This window comes from Rhamphochromis sp. 'chilingali' (assembly GCF_963969265.1).
Source record: "Rhamphochromis sp. 'chilingali' genome assembly, chromosome: 4".
In the NCBI taxonomy this organism is placed as follows: Eukaryota; Metazoa; Chordata; class Actinopteri; order Cichliformes; family Cichlidae; genus Rhamphochromis; species Rhamphochromis sp. 'chilingali'.
Genome location: NC_137948.1, coordinates 9,938,634 through 9,959,296, shown reverse-complemented (window position 1 = coordinate 9,959,296; position 20,663 = coordinate 9,938,634). Strand labels below are relative to the sequence as shown.

At 39.2% G+C, this 20,663-nt stretch overlaps 3 protein-coding genes across 3 annotated transcripts; 2 read left to right on the top strand and 1 right to left on the bottom strand.

The window, feature by feature from the left end:
• Positions 1–211: 211 nt before the first annotated feature.
• LOC308395662 (platelet endothelial cell adhesion molecule) lies at positions 212–5,960 on the top strand. Its single transcript, XM_080880577.1, has 13 exons — positions 212–340; positions 438–464; positions 562–688; positions 771–952; positions 1,213–1,396; positions 2,894–2,997; positions 3,116–3,388; positions 3,485–3,790; positions 3,867–3,968; positions 4,054–4,081; positions 4,912–4,960; positions 5,061–5,126; positions 5,208–5,960. The coding sequence occupies exons 1-13, from the start codon at positions 310–312 to the stop codon at positions 5,274–5,276; spliced, it is 1,548 nt and encodes a 515-aa protein (XP_080736703.1). The 5' UTR covers positions 212–309; the 3' UTR covers positions 5,277–5,960.
• A 1,951-nt stretch (positions 5,961–7,911) lies between these two features.
• Positions 7,912–15,747, top strand: syngr2b (synaptogyrin 2b). The gene is made up of 4 exons (XM_080880493.1): positions 7,912–8,219; positions 12,177–12,414; positions 13,810–13,946; positions 14,510–15,747. The coding sequence occupies exons 1-4, from the start codon at positions 8,100–8,102 to the stop codon at positions 14,783–14,785; spliced, it is 771 nt and encodes a 256-aa protein (XP_080736619.1). The 5' UTR covers positions 7,912–8,099; the 3' UTR covers positions 14,786–15,747.
• Positions 15,748–17,030: 1,283 nt separating this feature from the next.
• Positions 17,031–20,618, bottom strand: tk1 (thymidine kinase 1, soluble). Its single transcript, XM_080880492.1, has 7 exons — positions 20,420–20,618; positions 20,249–20,280; positions 19,738–19,851; positions 19,074–19,167; positions 18,373–18,462; positions 17,975–18,094; positions 17,031–17,639 (listed from the first exon to the last, which is right to left on the bottom strand). Exons 1-7 carry the CDS (start codon positions 20,489–20,491, stop codon positions 17,460–17,462), a joined length of 702 nt encoding a protein of 233 aa, XP_080736618.1. The 5' UTR covers positions 20,492–20,618; the 3' UTR covers positions 17,031–17,459.
• Positions 20,619–20,663: the final 45 nt, after the last annotated feature.

Sequence of the window (20,663 nt, the reverse complement as noted above, 5' to 3'; positions counted from 1 at the left end):
TTAAAATAATGCAAAAACACATCACAACACTTACTTTCAGTTTTACTTTACACTGTGTTTCACGTGATATTCATAGCAAACAACACCAGTTAATTAGCTGATATGACAGAGGCACGGAGCAGGGAGGTCCAGAGTAACACTATCAGTTATTTGCACATGTTTCGAAGAGGGTGTGTGCGTACTTTTCCACATGCATTGCCTAAACACACAGTTTAAAACTGACAACTGTCACACTTGTGTCTGACAGCAGCTCCCTGTAATAATTTTCAAGGACTAATGTTGTATTAAAGTCTGTTGTTTTTCCAGAAGATGCTTGCTTCCTTCTTTGTGGTCATTCTGGGTAAGCAACACAAAGGGAACCACAGTAAACTTAATATTTCGCAATGTTAAAATCTTCCAATCTCTTTAGTTTCTTTCTCGTTTTTTCATCCCTGCAGGGTTGTGCTGCTGCTTTAAGGAAAGCAGTAAGTGAGTGTTACTGTTTGTATGTGTGTATTTTAATTGTGTTGTTGTTGATTCTTTTTGTGATATTTTCATTGTCTTTCCTTCTATTCTTTATAGGTCAGTTTTTTCTGGGGCATCCACAACTGTATGGCCCCAATGAGGCTTTGGTGAAAACGTATGTAGAGTTTCAATGTGAAGTGCCGAACCACCCGATAAATCACGAAATCCTGCTGCAGATATTTAAGTGGGTACATTCAATTTAACCACTGTGGTGAGACACGTTACATTAAATGATGACATTTTTCTAATTACTACCCTTTTTACAGGGAGGATGACCCCAACAAGGCATTGGGTGAATACACTTCACTGGAAGGGGAGGCCGCAAACATTCCCATGGTTATCAAAAAGCGTTATGATGGCTATCTGAAGTGTGTGGCTAGCGTACAAAACCACTCCATCTCTCATATTAATTCCACATCCAGCAACCTACACTATTTAAAGGTTATCGGTGAGTCCCTTTATTTATATGCATATAAACAGTTGCTGACTATCACTCTGGGTTGTCTTTATTATCTTTTAATTATTTTTTTTAATAAAACTGTTTCATTGTGTTTCACCAGTGCTTTGGATATAAAAAAAAAACATAACTGCTTTTGTTTTTGAAGTTGGGGGCTGAAGTTTGGGGAAACAGTAGTCAGTATCAATAAGCATTACTGTTGTTCAGAAAGTGCACCATGATCTCAGCCTGTTCTTGTGTCTGTCCTGCAGAGCCGGTGAAAGGTGCACAGATCATCAATTCTGGTCCAGATGACTTCTTTGAGGGAGAAACACTTCAGCTAATCTGTCAACTTAGCGCTGGAAATTATATTTCCTACAAATGGCTGCACAGTGATCAGCTTGTATCGCCGTCTTCCCTCCGTCGTATTTATGACAACCAGCTCACGATCTACAGGTTAGTGACAATCAAATGAAGCAATCCAGCAGGTGCATGTTACTAATAATCAACAGTCCACTTACATTTGAGCTTCTGACAGCGTAGGATTATCTAAAAAACCACGTGCTGCAAATCAAACGCACTTGATTACCTGATCATCACCAACTGCAACCAAGTTTAAGTTTAGTGAAATACAAACACAGCCAACAGCTCATACTCACTGTCAAGCATGATGGAGAGCTGATGATTTGGGCTGGTTTTGCAACAACAGATGTTTTCAGTCATTGAGTTGTTCATGAACACCTCTAAGTATTGCACAGTCAAATGTGAGGCCATCTGTCCAACAGCTAAAGCTTTGCCCAAACTGGGTCATGTAATGATTCCAAGCATACATACAAATCTACAACAGAATGACTGAAAAAGAAAAGAATCAAGTTCTGATTTAAATGCTGTGGCAGGACTTTAAAAGGGCTGTGCGTAAATGAATACTACTAAAACTCAATTAAATCAAGTAGTATTTTAAAGAAGAATGGGCCAAAATGTCTGATGTTTTACGGTGGCCCTGAGAGGCCTGCAACTTAAGAAAACACCAGTAATAAGAAAAACGCTGCAAAAGCACACAAAATACAACGGAAATAGGAAAAAAGAAAATAGAAATAGGAAAAAACTGATTTCCAAAAGCACAAGGGAAGTGTTTCTGGGGAGACAATAACCCGACGGACATGTTGCAGGAACCCAAAACATGGTAGGTGTGTTTTATCATGATTCATATAATACTGATGATGGATTTTTAGGCTAATAGTTAGACTAACACACTTACCTCTCATCTTTTCTTTCCTCACAAAACCGATAGATCCTCCACTTCTCCACAAGTGTCTCCCAGCGCAATTCTTAGCATATTTTGGTTCCTGCAACTGGTCCGTCGGTTTATTGTCTCCCCAGAAACACTTCCCTTGTGCTTTTGGAAATCTGTTTTTTCCTATTTATGTTTTCTTTTTTCCTATCTCCGTTGTGTTTTGTGTGCTTTTGCAGCGTTTTTCTTGTTGCTGGTGTTTTCTTAAGTTGCAGTCCGTTTGGCCTCTCAGGGCCACCATAGATGTTGCTGTTTGTCAGTTTAAACAAGAGAAAACATTGCATAACCATTAAGAATAATCATTTAAGACTGATTAAGAAATCATCAGCTAATTTATAAAACAGTCATTCAGACCAAATGTTTTGACAGATACAAGGTTTTTAATTTACCAGGTAGGCCCACCCTAAAGCATACCTGATATTCTTCTTTTGACTCTAACAGAAACTAACAGGGACCTGAAACTAGTGTGATTAGACCATAAACTTATCAGAAAATGATTTAAGAGTCAATCTCTCATAGACTCTAGAACTCCTCTAGACTTCTTTTACGTAACTGGAGGAGTTGCCCCCTGCTGGCCATATATTGACACCTATTTTTCCTGTACAGTCTATGGAAACAATAAATTCAAATATTACAGGAATAGTTTTCTTTGTCACCCTCAGAACAAATCCTCAAGACAGTGGCTCCTACAAGTGTGTGGCTACCAACGTCTTCAACAAAACAGTCTTCACCTCCAACAGCTCTGAAATTGAAATCACAGTCAAAGGTTAGCACTCATTTTGTGGGGAAAAATCCTTCTGGTCATGTTTTCGTAAATTCATCATGGTTTGTTTTTTTGACAGCAGATCAACAAAATAACATCACTCTTCTTACTCTTCTTTCAGAGTTTGTGTCAACCCCTGACATCTCCTTCACTGTGTTAAAGGAAGAGCCACAAAATTATTTTGCGATGGTTGTCTGTAACTCAACACGAGGAGATCTGCCTATCACCTACTCGCTGTACCGTGGGAAAGAGCAGGTCTTCAACATGACAGTGGAAAAGAGACATTCCGTATTTAAGCTTCCTTTGGTCATGGACCGCCACTTAGGCTTTTTCAGATGCCATGCGAGCAACGGAGAACAGACCACATACAGTCAGTGGTTGCCCTTGCATGTTGGTATGTTTTTAAAACTGTTAAGAAATTACTGAGATAAGCATGTGTTTTTACAGTTAACATCTATTTGTCTTGACATCCCTTTCTGGCATCCAACAGTCCCTGTTAGTGGACCTGTGACAATGCATTATGACTACGACACTGGAGAAAACTACGCTGTAACTGGCCTGAGGTTCTACTGCAAAGCCGAGAAGGGATCACATCCACACTATCAGTGGTTCCACGACAAAACCCTCCTACAGGATCGAGGAACCTACTACTATGTGGTGGACCAGATGCCACAACGATCGATACTCCTGCTATCTGTGGGGAGGGAAAGCGCCGGGACGTACTACTGTGAAGTATCAGACAGCTTCGACAACAGCACCGCCATAAGCAGCAAGAGACGATATTTGGATAAAGAAGGTACAGTTGATTTGAGTCAAACATACAGATACCAGGTGACAGCTTAAATCATCTCTTCATCTTCCTCCCCCTCTAGTGCTGAACCGCATTCCTGACTTTGTAGTGGGAGTTGTATTTGGAAGTTTTGCCTTTTTGATTTTCCTGATGTCTGCTTGTTGCTGGATTGGAGTGATTTTCAGTGAGTACAGATGCTTTTTCTTTCATCTCGTTTTGCAGCCTTTGCATTTGCTGCTGAGTAATAACATTATTCACTTTCGTTTCAGGGAAGAGGCAGTATGGAGAAAAGTCTCTGTGAGTTCTTTGTTTAATTCTGAAACTGCTGAAAAGTATAGTAACTATAATGTCAATGCTTCCTATGTGAAGGGAACTGTGCTACTTCCTCAAGAGTCAGGTTTTTCTTTGTTTTTATTGGGGTGTTATCCACCATAGGCCACTGAAAGAAACAATGGTGGACTATAAGTAACAAAGTAAAGTGGCCCTGCTTCCTGTTTCCTTTTGCAGCACAGCGGCTTTTCAAAGAACAGCAACAATGAATGTAATGTTCAAGCCTAGATTCTTATTTGTTTGTGGTTAAATATTAAAGCTATCAAGGGAAAAACTCTACTGTATATTAGATGCTACACCCTTCTTGTCTACAGTTAAGACTCACCATCACAGGGTTACCAGAGAGCTATGAGTACATTTGTGATCCTGTCTTTAATGACATGTAAGATTTGGGGAGCTAAGATTGAACATGGGGTGCTGTGGTTTGGAAATTTGGAAAAGTTGGGGGTTTTTTTTATGATAATGGAACTGAAACAAGTGATCAATGTGTCTTATAAAAAATGTCACATGAAATGCTACTTACTTATTTTTGACTTCACTAAAATGGGTCAGCTTTCAACAACCTAACAGCAGTTTAAGATATAAATAACGAATGAAATAAAATGAATAACATGGAAGTCTGTGGAGATTGAATCACTTTGGGGTATTAAAGTAACTGTAGTTGTTTTGAATTTGACCACTTTTTTCACACCCCTTTCTCTCCTTCCCTTGTATGGGACTATAAAAATGTCTGTGCTTGCACACTTAATCATTCTTAAGACAGCTGTAGCCTACATGTGCATTTTGTCTCTTTGCAGGTGGAGCTTGGAGATGCAGAGAAGCAAAGCTGAATATGAGGACGAGCTGGTAAGTGGCGATTTCTTTAGTGCATTCAATGACATACTGATTGTATTGTACCACTTTACTCCCAGCACAGTAAGCACCACTCAATAATGTCTTCTTATAGGACTTTTCAGTCCACAGTGATGATTCTGATCTGCTGAAAGCAGCGAGAGAGGATGAATTCGATCAGGTGAGGCCAGATACGTTTCTTTTGTTACCCAGTTAGAGATAAACAAGCCGTTGAAGTATTTTGTTTGTTTTCTCCCCTCAGGCATCTGAATCCTCTGAAGATGAATGGCCCCAGATTCAGAAGAAGACTTTGAAGGATGAACCAGTTTAAAGAACTACGTGGATGTTTGCTCTCTAAACGTGAACTGTTGTAGTGAAATAAACATTTGGTCAGTGCTGCAGCGTCCTTACAGCATGAGCACTTTTACCAGTTATCTGTAAAACATTGTGAAGGACAAGTTAAGTCAGAGGTGCCAAGTTTAATACTGATGAGGATGAGGGAAACAAAATTAAGAAAGAAAGAACTCTCTTTAACCAGTGGAATCATTTTTGACCCCAGTTGTATATTTATATGTGCCTGTGTGATAATTTTTGATTGCAAAATTATTTTCTAACACGAGTTTGTCAGTTTACTTGTTCCACGGCTTTTCTTTGTGCTTTACAGGAATTGGGCGATTTGTATGCATGGATTAAGGAAAGTTATGTGGGGTAATTAATGTGTTTGTTTGGTTTGTTTATTTTTATCATGATTTTCACTCGTAACCTCTACATTGTAATGTTTTGCAGTGAAAACTGGCTAACAAACCAGGATATAGCAAGCTCCGAGTGTTGCAGAAAATATTAAATATTACACATTTAAAAACAACAAATTTGTTCAGACTGTGTCTGGGCTATGATGATTTTATTGTAATTATTTGTTGGTCAAACTATTACAAAGTTATCAGTTCATCTATATTTTGGTGTGAAAAATGATGATAGCATATAATTTAGCATAGAAATTTTATTTTATTTTTTTGGGGCGGGGGGGGGGGGGGGGGTGGAATGGTAAAACGTTTAATACAAGAATTCTCTAAATAAATCATCTTTCGTTTGTACATTCGTGTTTGTCTTAACTCATTTCTGGATAAAGACTTTTGAAACACATAATTGACTACATTATAAAATTTATGAATTTTAGTCATACATGAATGAGCTTATGGCCACTATAGTCAGTAAAACCACTTGGTTACTTGACAAATAATCAATTTGTTTCTAAAATGTTTTTTAGAAACTTTGCACACTTTCTGTTCTGCACAATGTTGCCGCCATTTGTGTAAGCTTGTATCTACCACTGGAAAAAAATACTTTTTTTTTGCCACCTATACGTCGTCTATGAGTAAAAATCTGGGGTTATTATCTACTTTTAAAAATTCAAATATCTAAAATGTATTTTTCTAAATTAGATAATAACTTAAATTTTGTGTCATTGCTGTGAAATTTTCAGATAATAACACAAGATTTTGACCTATAGTTGGCTTTCTTGTCTGAAATAAGCTTCTTTATTCTTAGCCTCACCACACCTGGAATAAAAATGCACTACATTAAAATAAAACAAAACATACATTTAACATTGAATACATATTTGATACATTGGGGTGGCTGTAACTCAGGAGCTAGAGCAGGTCACCTATCAATCTGAAGGTTGGTTGTCTGCTCCATTCTGCTCTGCTGCATCTATCGGAGTGTGAATGCTAGATGAAAAGCACAGAAAAAAGTGCTTGTGTGAATCGGTGAATGAGGTAAATTGTATAAGAGCACTTTGAGTGCTCAGTTATATATAAGAACCAGTGCATTACCTGCAGTTTTCAAACTCTGCAGAACCATTCAGTAGGTGTAATTGGTCCAGTTCTAGAAATTCTGGTAAGTAATGGCTCTCAGAAAATGAAGATTTCTGCAGGGAACCTCTGTAGAGCTTTAACAGGTAAACAGGGTCATTCCTGAATTATGCTTCAGTGGGAAATCTACATGACCCCTACACCATTACCTCCATGGCGGTATTTGCCAAGAAATGACTGAGGGAATTTAAGCTTTTAAAAATGGCTTTTTGACCTAAAATCTGTCAAAAATAGGTGAGTCATATCACTAAATATCGATCACATCAAGTAATTTAGAGCCAGAAAGAGCATTCCTATCAAAAAGCAGCTGCTGCAACCATACTTTTATATATTCTTTATATATCTGGGTAAAAAGTGTCAGTGACATTAAAAATGTGTTTTTCAAGAGAGATCTAGCCAAGGGGGCAGCAGAAACTGTAACAAATATAACATCACAGTTCTAAAAACTTACTGGAAGTAACCAAAAATGACTGGACTGATGACAATATTGGCACAAATATGCAGAATTAAAAAATACTTCAAAACAAGTTATTTCTTTATTTTATGTATAACCCCTTCATAAATCATGTTCACTACAGTCTATCTACTAATATAAGTAACCAACCAATTTCTGAGCCACACAAGTTTGAAGGCATTTTTGACGCTCAAAATGTGGTTTTAGTGTTAGTGTGTTAAGTTCTTGTTAGGTTTAGGCTAAAGGTTAGACATTCATATTTGAAGGTTAGGTTTAGGGAACGCATTGTGTCAATTAGATTTCCTCACTTAGATATAAAATGCAAGGATGTGTGTGTGTGTGTGTGTGTGTGTGTGTGTGTGTGTGTGTTTGTGTGTTTGTTTTTCAGAGGCAAACTTATTTGTCCCACTAGCGTTTCCATATCTCATCAGTTCTGATAGTTTGTCTGCGTTTTTGAGTCCTTATGTTGACGCTGTTATTATTATCATTTTTGTTATGATCGTATTATCGCGATGGTTGTTGTTCTCTCGCTGAAGACTGCAGTAGCCGAAAACGCGCAGTAAGCGTCGGTAATCCTGAGCGGACCAATCACAGTAGCTGATAGTTACTTCGCCACCAAGTTTTGTTACGACGTATTTCCCGCTGAAGAGTAACTTGGCCACAGTTTTCTGTGTAGCTCCGCCCCTTCTGCGCACAGCGGCTACCTCAGGTGTCTCCGAGCTGGTCCCACTTGAGTGCAGGAGGCGGCGGTAGCTGGTAGTTTTAGTCGACTGTGACCGGAGCGTTGCTTTCCCCTTAGGTCTACTCGCACCGGAGGATCGGCTGAATGGCAGACATGGAGGAGACGGGCGGTGTAAGTGCGTACGGAGCTGCGCTCGCAGGAGGAGGTTTCGACTTTTACAAGTTTATCCGCCAGCCTCAGACCATCGTGCGCTTTCTCAGCTGGGTGAGTGCTGTTTGTGTTTGAAACTAAAGGTCCAGCGGGGTATGTGAGCAAGTCCGCGCACAGAGGTGAAGATGAGATATGTTGGTAATGCCGCGGGACAGCGGGCAGCTTTGTGCGCTTCCTCCGGCGGGCGTCGTATTTACAGCAAGACTCTCCGTGACAGCGCCGCAGGTCACCCCCGCTGCTGCTGACTGAAAACTGCACTTCCGGGAAAACACTACCTGCCAGATATCGGCATTAATAATTAACTCCTTATAATCCTAATCCACAAGATTACGTTCTCATAATTTCACTTCACACAGCGGATGGAAGTCGATGTTTTTAAAAGTCTTTATTATTCGAGGCTGAAGCGTCAGAGTAGGTGGTGTTTACATTAAAAAGGGGAAATCGTGCTGAGAGAAAGTTCTCGGAACTTTTACAGCCCTAATCACCTGTTGCTGGGTAAATCTTAAGGCACGCAGAATTTGGGATGTGCAAAATGAATGAATCTCAATGAGACCGTTGATATAGTGAAAAACATACTGTTGTGCAACCCTGAGTGACTGAGCAGACACCGAAGGACCGTTTTCTGTCCTTGAACACTTCCTAGTTGAAATCGAGCTACGACATCTCCACAGAATGTACTAAGCTTGACTGTCGTGTGCTTTGTAAATGAAGATTAATATTCTCCCGTGCAGGACAGGCCCGGGCAAAGACGAGCGCACACATTAATCTGCAGAGTGAACAGTTTTTAGTGTGGCAGATGAGGACAGACTGTGCCCTTGGCTGTAGCTGTTGTCTGTGTGCATGTGTGTGTCAGTGGTAAACAGGGGCTAACAGGCAGGTAAGGTGACACCCGCTACTCTGTTATGCTTGTTGAATGTCTGCTACTGATCTCCCCCTGTGACTGGCACACATATGCAGTGCAGCTGTGCTCATCTCAGATTCTTCCAGGCTGGATCACTGTGTATCTCTGGTGATTTTAATCTTAGAAAATGACACCTGCATGTATGATTGCACAAAAGAGGAGCACACCTGGTCCTGGGACCAGTGTTATCATAGTTTTTATTTAACTTTTTTTTTTTCATTTTCCATTAACGCTGGCATTTATTGCAATATTGTGTGTCACGAATGAATTGTGTACCAGTGAATGGAATATGTTGCCCGGCTGTTGTAACTAGGCAATTTTTTTTTTTTTTACAAAAACTTTTGCAATATCATTCAACACAGTTTAACCTTTATTAGAATACCGCATTACCACATAGTGTGCTCCAAAACATGGGAAAAGGAGAAGTGCAAACCGCCTCCAGTTCCCCAGAACTTTCCAACAACATGATTGTGGGATTTATCTTCCTATTTTATACCAGTTTTCTTAGTAAATATGACTCACCTTACATTCAGTCATCTTACTGCTTTTCGTAGCTTCTCCAGGGCAAACTTCCTACATGCCTTCCTGAGTTTGCACTTATAATTCCATATGATTGAGAGACCTTTCTAAGTATGAACAGCAACTGTTGTTTAAATATCAGTTTTGACCAATATGACCACAAACTTAAGACATTTCCTGTATAAAGGGTATGTCCAGTTGTTTCTTTTCCACAGAGTCTTTATATTTTGTTATTTTGATCACTTGTATTGTTACATATTTTTACACACCTGTTTGTTTTGGGTTTTTTGTTTGTTTGTTTGCTTTTTGGGTGGAAGGGCTATAACAGCCTTACCTGAAACAAAAAAGGGCATACACTCGCTCCTGGCCATTAAAAGTAGCTACACCTTCCCTGAAACAGTATATTTGCAGTATATTTATGTAACTAAATGCGTGTCATTTAGGTTTAATGCAAAAACAAGTCATCCAAACAAATCTTATTTGCGTTGCTTATTGACTGAAAGTTCAAATCAACATGTGACACTTGTGCGTCGGTTCGACATTTGTTATTCATTGCACAAACACTTTCTGTTCTTTTAAAAATGTACAAAAATTTCCATCTACTCCTCTGAAAGTCCCTGTCTTACTTTTGTTCCATTTTAGGGAACCCCCCTCCCCGCTTTTCACTTCTCCAATGTCTCTGTCTGCAGCTTATTTTCTGTATCGTTGGTTTCATCCCACCAGCAGGACTTTGGCCTTCTTTCCCTTCCCACCAGTTAAACAGTCTCTCTCTGTCCTCCTCCCAGATCTCATTATAAGCAATGTTAGGGAGCTGGTGGCATCTCAGGAATCACATGGCAGGCAGCTGCACTCAGAAGTAGGTCACATGGTTAGGTGGGTAACCAGAGCACAGAGAAGCCAACCACGGGACAGCCTGTCAGAGGGAATAAACACTCCACATACTAACATGAAGGAAAGTCCATATTTCAGGGGTTGATAGTAAGAAAAGATGTTATGTTATAATTATGTAGCTTGTCCATTTTCCACAAAAATCACCCGCTTTTGTGACTTTGTTGTTGCTAAACAGTTTCATTTCATTTTGATAGATGTGGTGTGAAGACAAGACAAACCTGGGGGTGTTTGCTAACTTTCTCACATGAGTTCTAAAACAAGCCTCTTTTTGATCCTACTTCCAGCTGTTGCATACAAAAACACATTGAAGAATTGTCTGCTTAAAAAGTATTTTACATGTTGCCTTCATGCTACAGCACATTACGTATTTTCTAGGAACTTTCATTTTTCATAAAGTTAGAACAACGGCTGTCTGGAAGGAGCTGAAAAGGTCATGTAATGCCTGCAAAGAGTTAAACACCTTCACACGTTTGAAGGTCTGAAAAACAAATAACACTTGAAAGCACAAAGTTCTTTACTTGCCCAACAGGTTTAATTTTTGATCTGCACGCCAACGTTCTGTAAGCTACACTGAACTCACAGATCCAAAGACAGGTGAAGATCTTTTCTTGGTTTTATGTTTATTAACAACAGCATATCTAAAATGCAGATTGTTGTTTTCCATCCATTTTGCCCATTTTGGTGACCTTCACTCTAAATATCCAACCTCTGCTTGATGCAGAGACACAGACACACAGTGATACAGCACTTCTTTAGTACTAACACTGATGTCGTTGGGTTCTTGGCAATACAAAGTGTCCAGTGTAAAATTCATAAACTTTATTCCTAACTATAAGTAAACATCAGACATGGCATAAAAAATGACTGAAACAAAATGTAACAAGTAAATAAATACATAAATGTAACTATTCATCAGTTACTTAAATAATGCATAGTGCAACCAAGAAAAAATATTTGTATTTTTTTGTCATTGTAGTTTGGTATGAGAGTCATTTCTGTGTTTTCCTGTCGTTTAAAGTCATGCTGGTTTCTCTCCTCTGGTCTGTTTCACCGTGTGCATGATTGGAGACAACAAGTAAAGGATGATAATGTTACTGTAACTGACAATAACCCTGACAAATGTTAAAGAGAGAGCGAGCAAGAAGCTGACAGCGACAGAGCTGCCGCTGCATTTTTATCAGGTTTTCTGGGTGTTTTTTTTTTTTTTTCTTCTATTTTAAACCACGAAGAAAAAAGTAGAACTTGTTGGTTTAACAAACCTAAAGTATCTCCAAACTGCTCACACAGTATCTTCGTCTAGCCTATTGTAGCTCTCCAGGGCACAGTTGTACATGCCGAACATCACATTGGATGAATTTTATTTTTAAACAACAATATTATAATGGTGGATTTGCGGCACATGTTACACATGATAGAAAAATATCTGTTTTTGTTGACTCTTAGCTTATTGAATTCGCTATGAGCGTCACAAGTTTATATGTACATTAAGTCAAACAAGATCATCTTAAGACTGGACACCTCTGCCAGGGCTGAGATATCCCTGCACATCATTCATAAATTGAGTCCAGGAGGATGTCTGGACCCTGATTAGTTTGAGATATTTTGAGCGATGCAAACATCAGCTTTTACCAACAATTCCGCGTTTATTTACTCTTCATTCGTTTTCATTAATGCCCGCCTTCTTTTCTCTTTTTCTGTAGATTTTTGCCATGGTGGTGTTTGCCTGTATCACGGGAGAGGGCTACGTCAACACCCCCTACGAAGCTGAGGCCAAATGCATCTTCAATCACAACGACTCGGCGTGTCATTATGCAGTCGGTATCGGGGTGATTGCTTTCCTGGCATGTGTGGCCTTCCTCGTGTTGGACGTTTACCTGCCTTTTATGAGCAACGCAGAGGAGAGGAGGTTTGCTGTCGTTGCTGACCTGGGATTCTCTGGTGAGCATGAACGTTTATTTTTATAAAGATTGCACAAGGAAGAAGAGACTGACAGAAAAACCTGAGGCAATGACAGGCAAAATAGTTGGTGGTGATGCAAAGTGGGTGGGTGTGTTTGCAGAAGTGTGTTTACAGCCTGGTGCAAACATAGTTTCAGCCTCTATATGTAATTTATCTATTCGTAGCAGCTGTAAAGAGGGCGAAACCATTTTTAGAACTCACTCATTTGGATTCTGTGAAGAGTTAAAGTTGGGGCATGGCTGCTTTGATTGACAGGTGATTGCTATCTCCTGGGCCTCACCTCTGCTAATTAGAGTCACCGAATTGTACCCTCGACTCTGTTTGTGCTGTTGTTTCCCTTTGGAGCATCTGTCCTTGGGAATATGAATTACCCACTCCTGACATAGAGGGAAGGGTCACTACATGTTAATACAAAGTACCTCTTAGTGATCACCTTTAATCCTATAATGCAAGGGTGTCAAACATAAAGGCCCAGTGACCAGAATGGGCCCAATAAAGACTCAGGTCTGGTCCACTGGATGGCTTTGGACAATGTGCAATGTGGAAGGCATAGATTTTTGCATTTTAACTGTGTTTTCACAAGTTTTAGATTTATTTATTTTTTCTACGGATAAAGAGCTCTCCCATTGCCATTCATACTACACCAAATTATGATAAACAATAAAATAACAGAACATTTCCCGATTTTGAGGTCAGAAATATGTGTTTCTTCTTTCATTCATTTCAGTGACCTAGATAAACTCAAACGTATTGTTGAAATGGCGCTTCTTTCTTCTTTAAACTTGGTTCTCTGAATCATTCGCGTCCTGATGGGAGTGCTCTCTTTCAAGATGATACTCGCATCCACTTGGCATGAGCTAAATGGCTACAGCCTTTGCAGTCATCACATCATAAACTAATTGAGCATCTTATGGAGATTATAGATTGAAGTGTTTTCACCACCATCGTCAAAAACGCAAGAAAGTGAGTGATTCATGCATTCAAGCTGTTCCTAAAGCGTGAACTTGTTCATGTCGAAAGCCTCTGAGTGTTGGCGTAATCTGGGACAGGCTGCTGACTGTTTCCCTGACATAACGCAGTATTCATCATTGCAACATTAGACGTGGAATGAGCTGCAGGGTGGAGGAGGAGTATGACCTCACATATTCAGATGAAAATAAACAGACATCGGCTTTCCACAGTCAGCCATTCTTCAGGAAAGCAAAAGAGTGTTAGTTTGGAAAAACGGCGCGTTTTCGTGCGAGCAGATGGAGACGGGGGAATCCTGTTGTTTATCTTTTCATATCTGTATTTTCAGCTGAACGCTTCTGTTCCTCCATCCAGTGAGGAAAAGGTGATCATTTGTGCGTCTGTTTCTCTGGATGTTTGTTTTAGGAGTGTGGACCTTCCTGTGGTTTGTGTGTTTCTGCCTGTTGGCCAGTCAGTGGAGTAAAACTCCCGATGACCACTCAATCCCCAAAGACGCCGCACGTGCCACCATAGCTTTCTCCTTCTTCTCTATCGCCACCTGGGTGAGTGGGATTGCGGCTTTGATTTAGTCACTTTATCATTCAGTAAAATTTAGTTTTGAAAGTATTTTGTAGATATTTTGATTGTGTACTTGATGATGCTTTTTTCTGATTTAAAAGAGTGCTTTAACATTTTAGAAAATGTACTGATTCCCTTAGATGTGTTTGTTAACCCCAGTCTTGTAGCTTTTCATTAAGATTAAGATAACAGTGTATCTATGACAGAGGATAAGGAAAAGCCTAATAAGTCCACTCTAAAGAGCTGCTTACATCTTGGTGCCAGATACCACAGAGCCCTTCAAATTGTATTTCTAGCCTATTCCTCAGCAGGTCAGAGCTGCTTCTGGCAGAAAACAGAGGTTTAACACTTTAGGCAGGAATGCTCAGTGTTTTTGGCTCATCAGTGCATAATGAGTGTCTCCCATTAATTTTTTAATCTTGTGTAAAATTTGCATTATTTCTGTTATTGCTGAAAAAAATGCTCATCGGCCTCTCGTGTGATTAATTACTTGCACATTTTTCACAGAAGCTTGAATGACTTCATCATTTTTATTCTCATCATGCAGGGAATCCTAACATACTTCGCCCTGGGTCGTTTCCGCCATGGTGTAAAGGATGTTGCCATCCCTACCTACACGGAGACGGTGCCGGATATTGCCACCCCTTATCCTCCAACCTATGCCCCCACCTCCTACAATCCCACCACTTACACCCCCACCACTTACACCCCCACTACTTATACAGCCTATCCCAGCAATTTGCCTGACATCCAACAGCAGCCTCCTCTCGCCCAAAACCTCCCGCCCAAGGTAGATGCCGGCTACCAGCCGCCCAGCTACTGAGACAGAGGGGAGGTCACATGGGCCAGGTGGTGTTCGTCTGTCGGTGGACTGACTGCAGTTGCACTGCACACCCGCAGAGCTATATCATATTGATGTGGTTTCACGCTGATTTAACGATGTCAGATTTGAGAGCCTGAGCAGTGCAACTCCATGTTAGAGAAGAGGAACACTGCTGTTTACGTCAGTGGGTCTGTGATCAGGTCTTAAGACATCAGGCTGACTGCTGAGATTAGTGCTGATGATTGGGTAATCTGACCTTTGACCCCTGTGCAAAGATGCAACTTTTACCTCAAATGAGCAGATCCTGGAGGTAGAAGAGGGTCACATAATGTGACATTATGAAGAGTGCTTATGACAGCCACAAGTGGAAGAGGCCAGCATTTAATGTTTTGCTCATGAATCTGTTGGAACTTGAGGATATGCATTTATACAAACAATTCACAAGTAAAACTGCCATTTTCATGGTTGTATGTGGCTGATTATATTTTCTTATTTGGTCATACGTTTTGTTTTGTTTTGTTTGTTCAATTTATTAAGCCTGTGGAGATGCAACTAGTTTACGAGGTATTAAATTAATTTGCAAATGCGAGTTGACTGTTAGTGTGAAAAACTACTGTAAAGCCAAATTCTGACAGAATTGTATTTTGTGAAACTTGGGAGTCTACATACAACCATAAAATTATCTATCCATAAATGTATTCTTTTCCATGTTTACTAACTGTGAGGACCCTGAATTTAATCAAGTCTGACTGAGGCAAATACAGCAGATTTGTGTTTGTAAAAAAAATTGGTTAAATGTTTCCAGCCTGCAGCAGCATTCATTGGACTTTGATCCCACCTTTAAGATAGAGAGGGGGGAGGAGACTCTACACAACTATGCATTCATTGAACAGATTTACCATATCCTAATACAGACGAGTAATTTATTAACTGCCATTAACAATGCTTTCTTGCTAGCCTGTGAACAGATCAGCCTCACACTTCCTCCAAGGTCTCAGTGACATTTTGTTTCCTCAACACTGATTATTATCTGCTTCTTAGTGTTCACTGTGGGAGAGGAAACATACCCAGTGTGTTAGTATAGTTACAGAATAAGTGCTTAATTTGCAACATGTGCATCCACCACATACACTTAGAAAATCTGGGGTTATGCAATGTTGCTTTGTGCCCAACAGTTAAATGTTTGCTGGTTTTTAATCTCAGCTGTTGTCGATCTGATTACACTCAAAACTTGGCCTGGCATCAGTTTTGGCGTGGGTGTGCAAACTCTGAATTGTCAGTTGGATGGGCTCATACTCACTAAACATTTTTCTTATGCTTCTGCTTTTATATCCGTGGATGGGGAATAAGGTTTGTTCCTTTAAAGATGTGCATAAATTACTGAAGCCAACTGTATGAAAACATTGCTTATTTATCATTTGTGCATCAAAGGGAGAAATTTGAATGACATATGTAAGATGGTGAATGATAGTAAATTGTGCCATGATTAAATCTTGAAGTTATTTTAAGGTTAAGCAGCTGTGCATCACAGCTGCCCTCACTGCTGTGCGTGAATGATTTTTGTTAATTTCCATACTGTTGAAAGTTCTGAAATCAAAATTGGCAACCCGTAGTTGTCAGTGAAAGGAGCTTGAAATGATTCAACTATATTTTTTTTTCTTTAACATTATTTCCTGTTTGCAGCTTCAAAAGTAAGCCATATCTGCCTCAGTGACAAAAATGTAAAGTGATTATTTGCTGCACGTATCAAGTACAAAGTATCCTGCATTTGTGCTTTTGCTTAAATGTTAATCATAACTGGGTTAATGCACATAGCCTCATGTTTTAGATGCGAGACTGGTTTGATTTGCATGGTCTGCAAGTTTTATAAACACTGATCAAATTGTGCTTGGTTCATTGGTTTTTCTATCATTTCCTGTTTTGTTTTTGATCAAGTTCAGTTTCTTTTGCCTTCGTGCCAATGTCACAGATGCACAACTGTTGAATAAAGTCATAGGTTCAGGCGTCTTGTGCATGCTGCGTCATTCATTTGCTGCAGTAGTACAAATTTAATATAGTTTGCAGAGGATATGCTGTACTTTCCCATCCCAACATGACAGCTCACAGCACAGCCTTTGAGTCTGCCTGGATTTAAACAGGTTATTTTAGGCCTCAGATGCTTGTGAGTGTATTTACCGGTAATTACATATCACAGTATGCACTAAACATTTACATCTTAAAAGTAAAGAATTCCACAGAAATGGCAAAGAGTTTAACCACACATTTTACTTACAATATATAGTAAAACGTTGAGTCTGTGTTTCCATTGAGTATGGCCTTGTGAATGTCAGTACATTTGTTAAACACCTTACATTTACTAATGCTACAGTTCAAGATGTCAAAAGCAACCTAAACTAATGTTACAGATATCACCAAAACACTGAATTCTGTGACAGCAGGTTGTTTACTTAGATTCAAGGTTATTAAGTGCGTCAAGTAAATAATATATATATATATCTATCAAATAGACACCAAATACAAACCAAATAATCTGATTTGATCATATTCTTTAGCAGACATACAAATAATTAAAGATTCAGTTATTTCAAATAAAAACCCATTTACTCTGCAATCTGCTCACACACACACACACGATTAAATGTCTGAACTTGTACACCAAGTCTTTGTTTCGTCTTCAGAGGTGTAGAGAGGAGAAGAGCTTCCTGGGAACACCGCTGTCCACGAGTTTTCCTATGAGGGCATTTTGTGGAGTTTCGTTCCTGAAGGGAGAACTGTTCTCTTTGTCAACCATCAGACCTCCGTAACACTTTCTGCACACCGCCTGATATTTGTCTGCTCCACCAATCACTTCCACCTATGACACAGACAAGACTTTATAAGTATACAACAGATTTATTGCAGACTCTCCATCTCCAACTCTAAAGCACTGGAGAAAATACAGGAAATGGTGAGAAAAATTCTCATTTTATATCACTGGATTTTCTATGGCATATTTTCATTCGTTTGAAGTCATCAGCATCATGCTCATCAAAGATCGGTTAGTTCCAGTTAAATCCAGAATCACTAATTAAATATAAGTGAACACTTCTTTTATGTTTTTAATATATTTACTGCATACAGACACTAAGTCTGTCTCATCACCACCCTTTGAAGAGTTCTTTTATCACAGCCTCAGTTATGCCTCCTCACCTCCTTTTCAGCTCCTATCCTCTTGGTGTAGGCAGCTTCTTTGAAACACTGCATGCAGACAGCGTGGAGCTTCACTACACTCTCCGCCAGAGGAACAAGGTTCAGGATGTTTCCAAACGCCTACAAGAATGTGCAGGACAGCAGAAAAGCACAGTCAATATCACTGAATGAACAGAGGTATAATTGCATTACAAGAAAAGAATAGACAATGTAGTGTGGAATAATGAGCGCATTGAGCCGTCTGCATCAGTTCTGCTCCTGCAGATTGTTCAGCATTTCCTTAAAAATGTTCATCGTCTGGGACATTTTGTTACCCCTTTTTCCCAGAGCGGTGCTTGGTGTTGCCCTGCAGCAGCCACAGTCTACCTGTATCACACCGATATGTGGACACTACTCACCTTTCTCTGGAAGGTTCCATCTAAGGCAGCTACAATGATTGTCTTCCCCAAATTAGCCATCTCCTCACAAAACTCCACAGCATCTGGGAACTGCAACATGAAGGAAGCAGAGAGTATTTAATGAAGGTCTCTATGCAAGTAAAGACCTATTAAATCAAATAATTTTTTTAAGCACTGGTCATTCAGGCTAGTGCAACTAGCAACCTCAGATGGCTGACAAAGTAACAAAACAAGATTCAGTGACGACCAATTTTAAATAAATTAAAAATAAGCTAAAATGTAAGTTTAGAATAGCCTAAGGGAGCACATCAAATGAAATTCAGAAATTACTTTAAATATTTTAAATCCAAAATTTTAAGAAAATGGATGAAAAAAGTAAAAATATATAAAAGAAATAACTAAAAACAAGGCTAGAGAAAATAAAATAAATTAATTAAAAAAAATAGCACAATGGCTATTAAAATTTTAAGAGTGTAAGAAACCAAAACAACAAAACTGAATAAACCCAATATATTAGTTAAAATGGAAAAATAAATAAAAACAAAGTAAATGTCTATCAAAATATCTAATAAAAAAAAAAAAGAAGGACTTTATTTTAAAGTCAGAAAGGTAGCAGTATAGGATTTTTTTCAAAAAAGGAGAGAGAAAAAAACAAAAAACAATGGGGTAAATGTAAAATGTAAATATATAGATAGACTTACAAACTGTCCTTCATCGATTCCAATCACACAAGCTCGTAGTGCCAAAGGCCGCACATCCCTCAGACAATTTGCTGGTACAGCTTCCATTGTGCTTCTAAAAGATGTACCAGAGAGAAGGAACTTAACTTCAGACAGATGATGTGCAGTCATTGCATTTGCTGTGACTGACCTGCTGAAATATTTACACAATCCATTTGCACACTAACTCCTCCACAGGAAAATGCACATCTGAGAAGTCTCACCACTAGAGGTCAGCTGGTGCTAACGTGTCATAACTTGGATTAAGGTAAAAGGAAGCAGCAAACGCAGCTTCTCCTCTATTTTTATTAAAACTCACCTTTTAGAGAATTACTTAATTGCTGTATTTGTTTGATGTTCATTATTATATGAAGACAATCAGTGGGATTATGCTTTCAGGTGTTCTACCTCTGCTGTATAACAAAATTATTGTTAAGAACTAATGTGTCCAGAGAGAGCACTTCCAGCCTAAGGTGTACTTGTCGGAAAATTGCATGCAGCTGTGCACAAATTAAAAATGAACTACTAAGCAAGACTGCATTGGGCTAATGTCTCCTCTTCCTCCTATTATGAAAACCAGAGGGTATTTCTGTGGATATGAACAGCTCAGCTAAACAACAAAGTAAACAGAAAAAACGAGGCTTACTTGTCATGAGTGGCCATGCCCGTGTCGGAGTACCGTGTATCTTTGGCATATTTGATCACCAGGCAGTTGTACTGGGCTATCTGGAAACGGCGCACTCTTCTCATCAGTTCAGTGCTGCAGAATAAATAAAGTTTGCAAACATCAGTTAAAGCTGGATGTTTATTTTCTACATGGACATAAAACTATAGTGCAGACACTATACACGTAAGCGCGGTAACGAATGCTACATAACATGATTAGTATGAAAATAGTGCAAAAATCTGTGCACTGATCGTTAAAATGTACCATATGCTGTATTAATGTGTATCAACTGTACGCTGTACAGTAACATGAACTGTTTTTATGAATGGGAGCCGGATAAACAATGCAGAATTTGGCGGGAAGTTTTGATTTGGGCGGAAAATCTTCATATAGTTTGTTTTAACATAATTTTACACGTTGGGCACGTAAAAAACTGGCTAATTAACGGCTCTAAAAATGCTTTCTTTAGGTTTATAAGTGAAGAACCCACCTTTTGCCTGAAAACATAGGTCCAAAAATTACCTGCAAACGACAACAAAGAGTCGACGTCAGGACGTGAAAGTCGGTTAGATAACAGTTTTTATCACCACAGGTATGCACCGTTTAAAGTTATTTATATTTTCTTAATTACCGGAGGGTAATTTTTGTTGTAGACACCTACCTGAATTTGTCCCCGGGCTTTCCTCGGTGAGTTTGGTAGGACTCTTGGGAAATCTACGCAGTCCATGTTCATTTAAAATACACAATAACTTAGTAATAAAAAAATAACAGACAAAAAACCAGGTAATTACAACCGCTACTATCAACAAAACGATAACGTAGTCAGGACACAAGAAGTTGAATTTGCCGCGCCGGCAGTTGTCAGCGGATTTATCCACAGTTCCACCAATCAGCACAGAGTCACG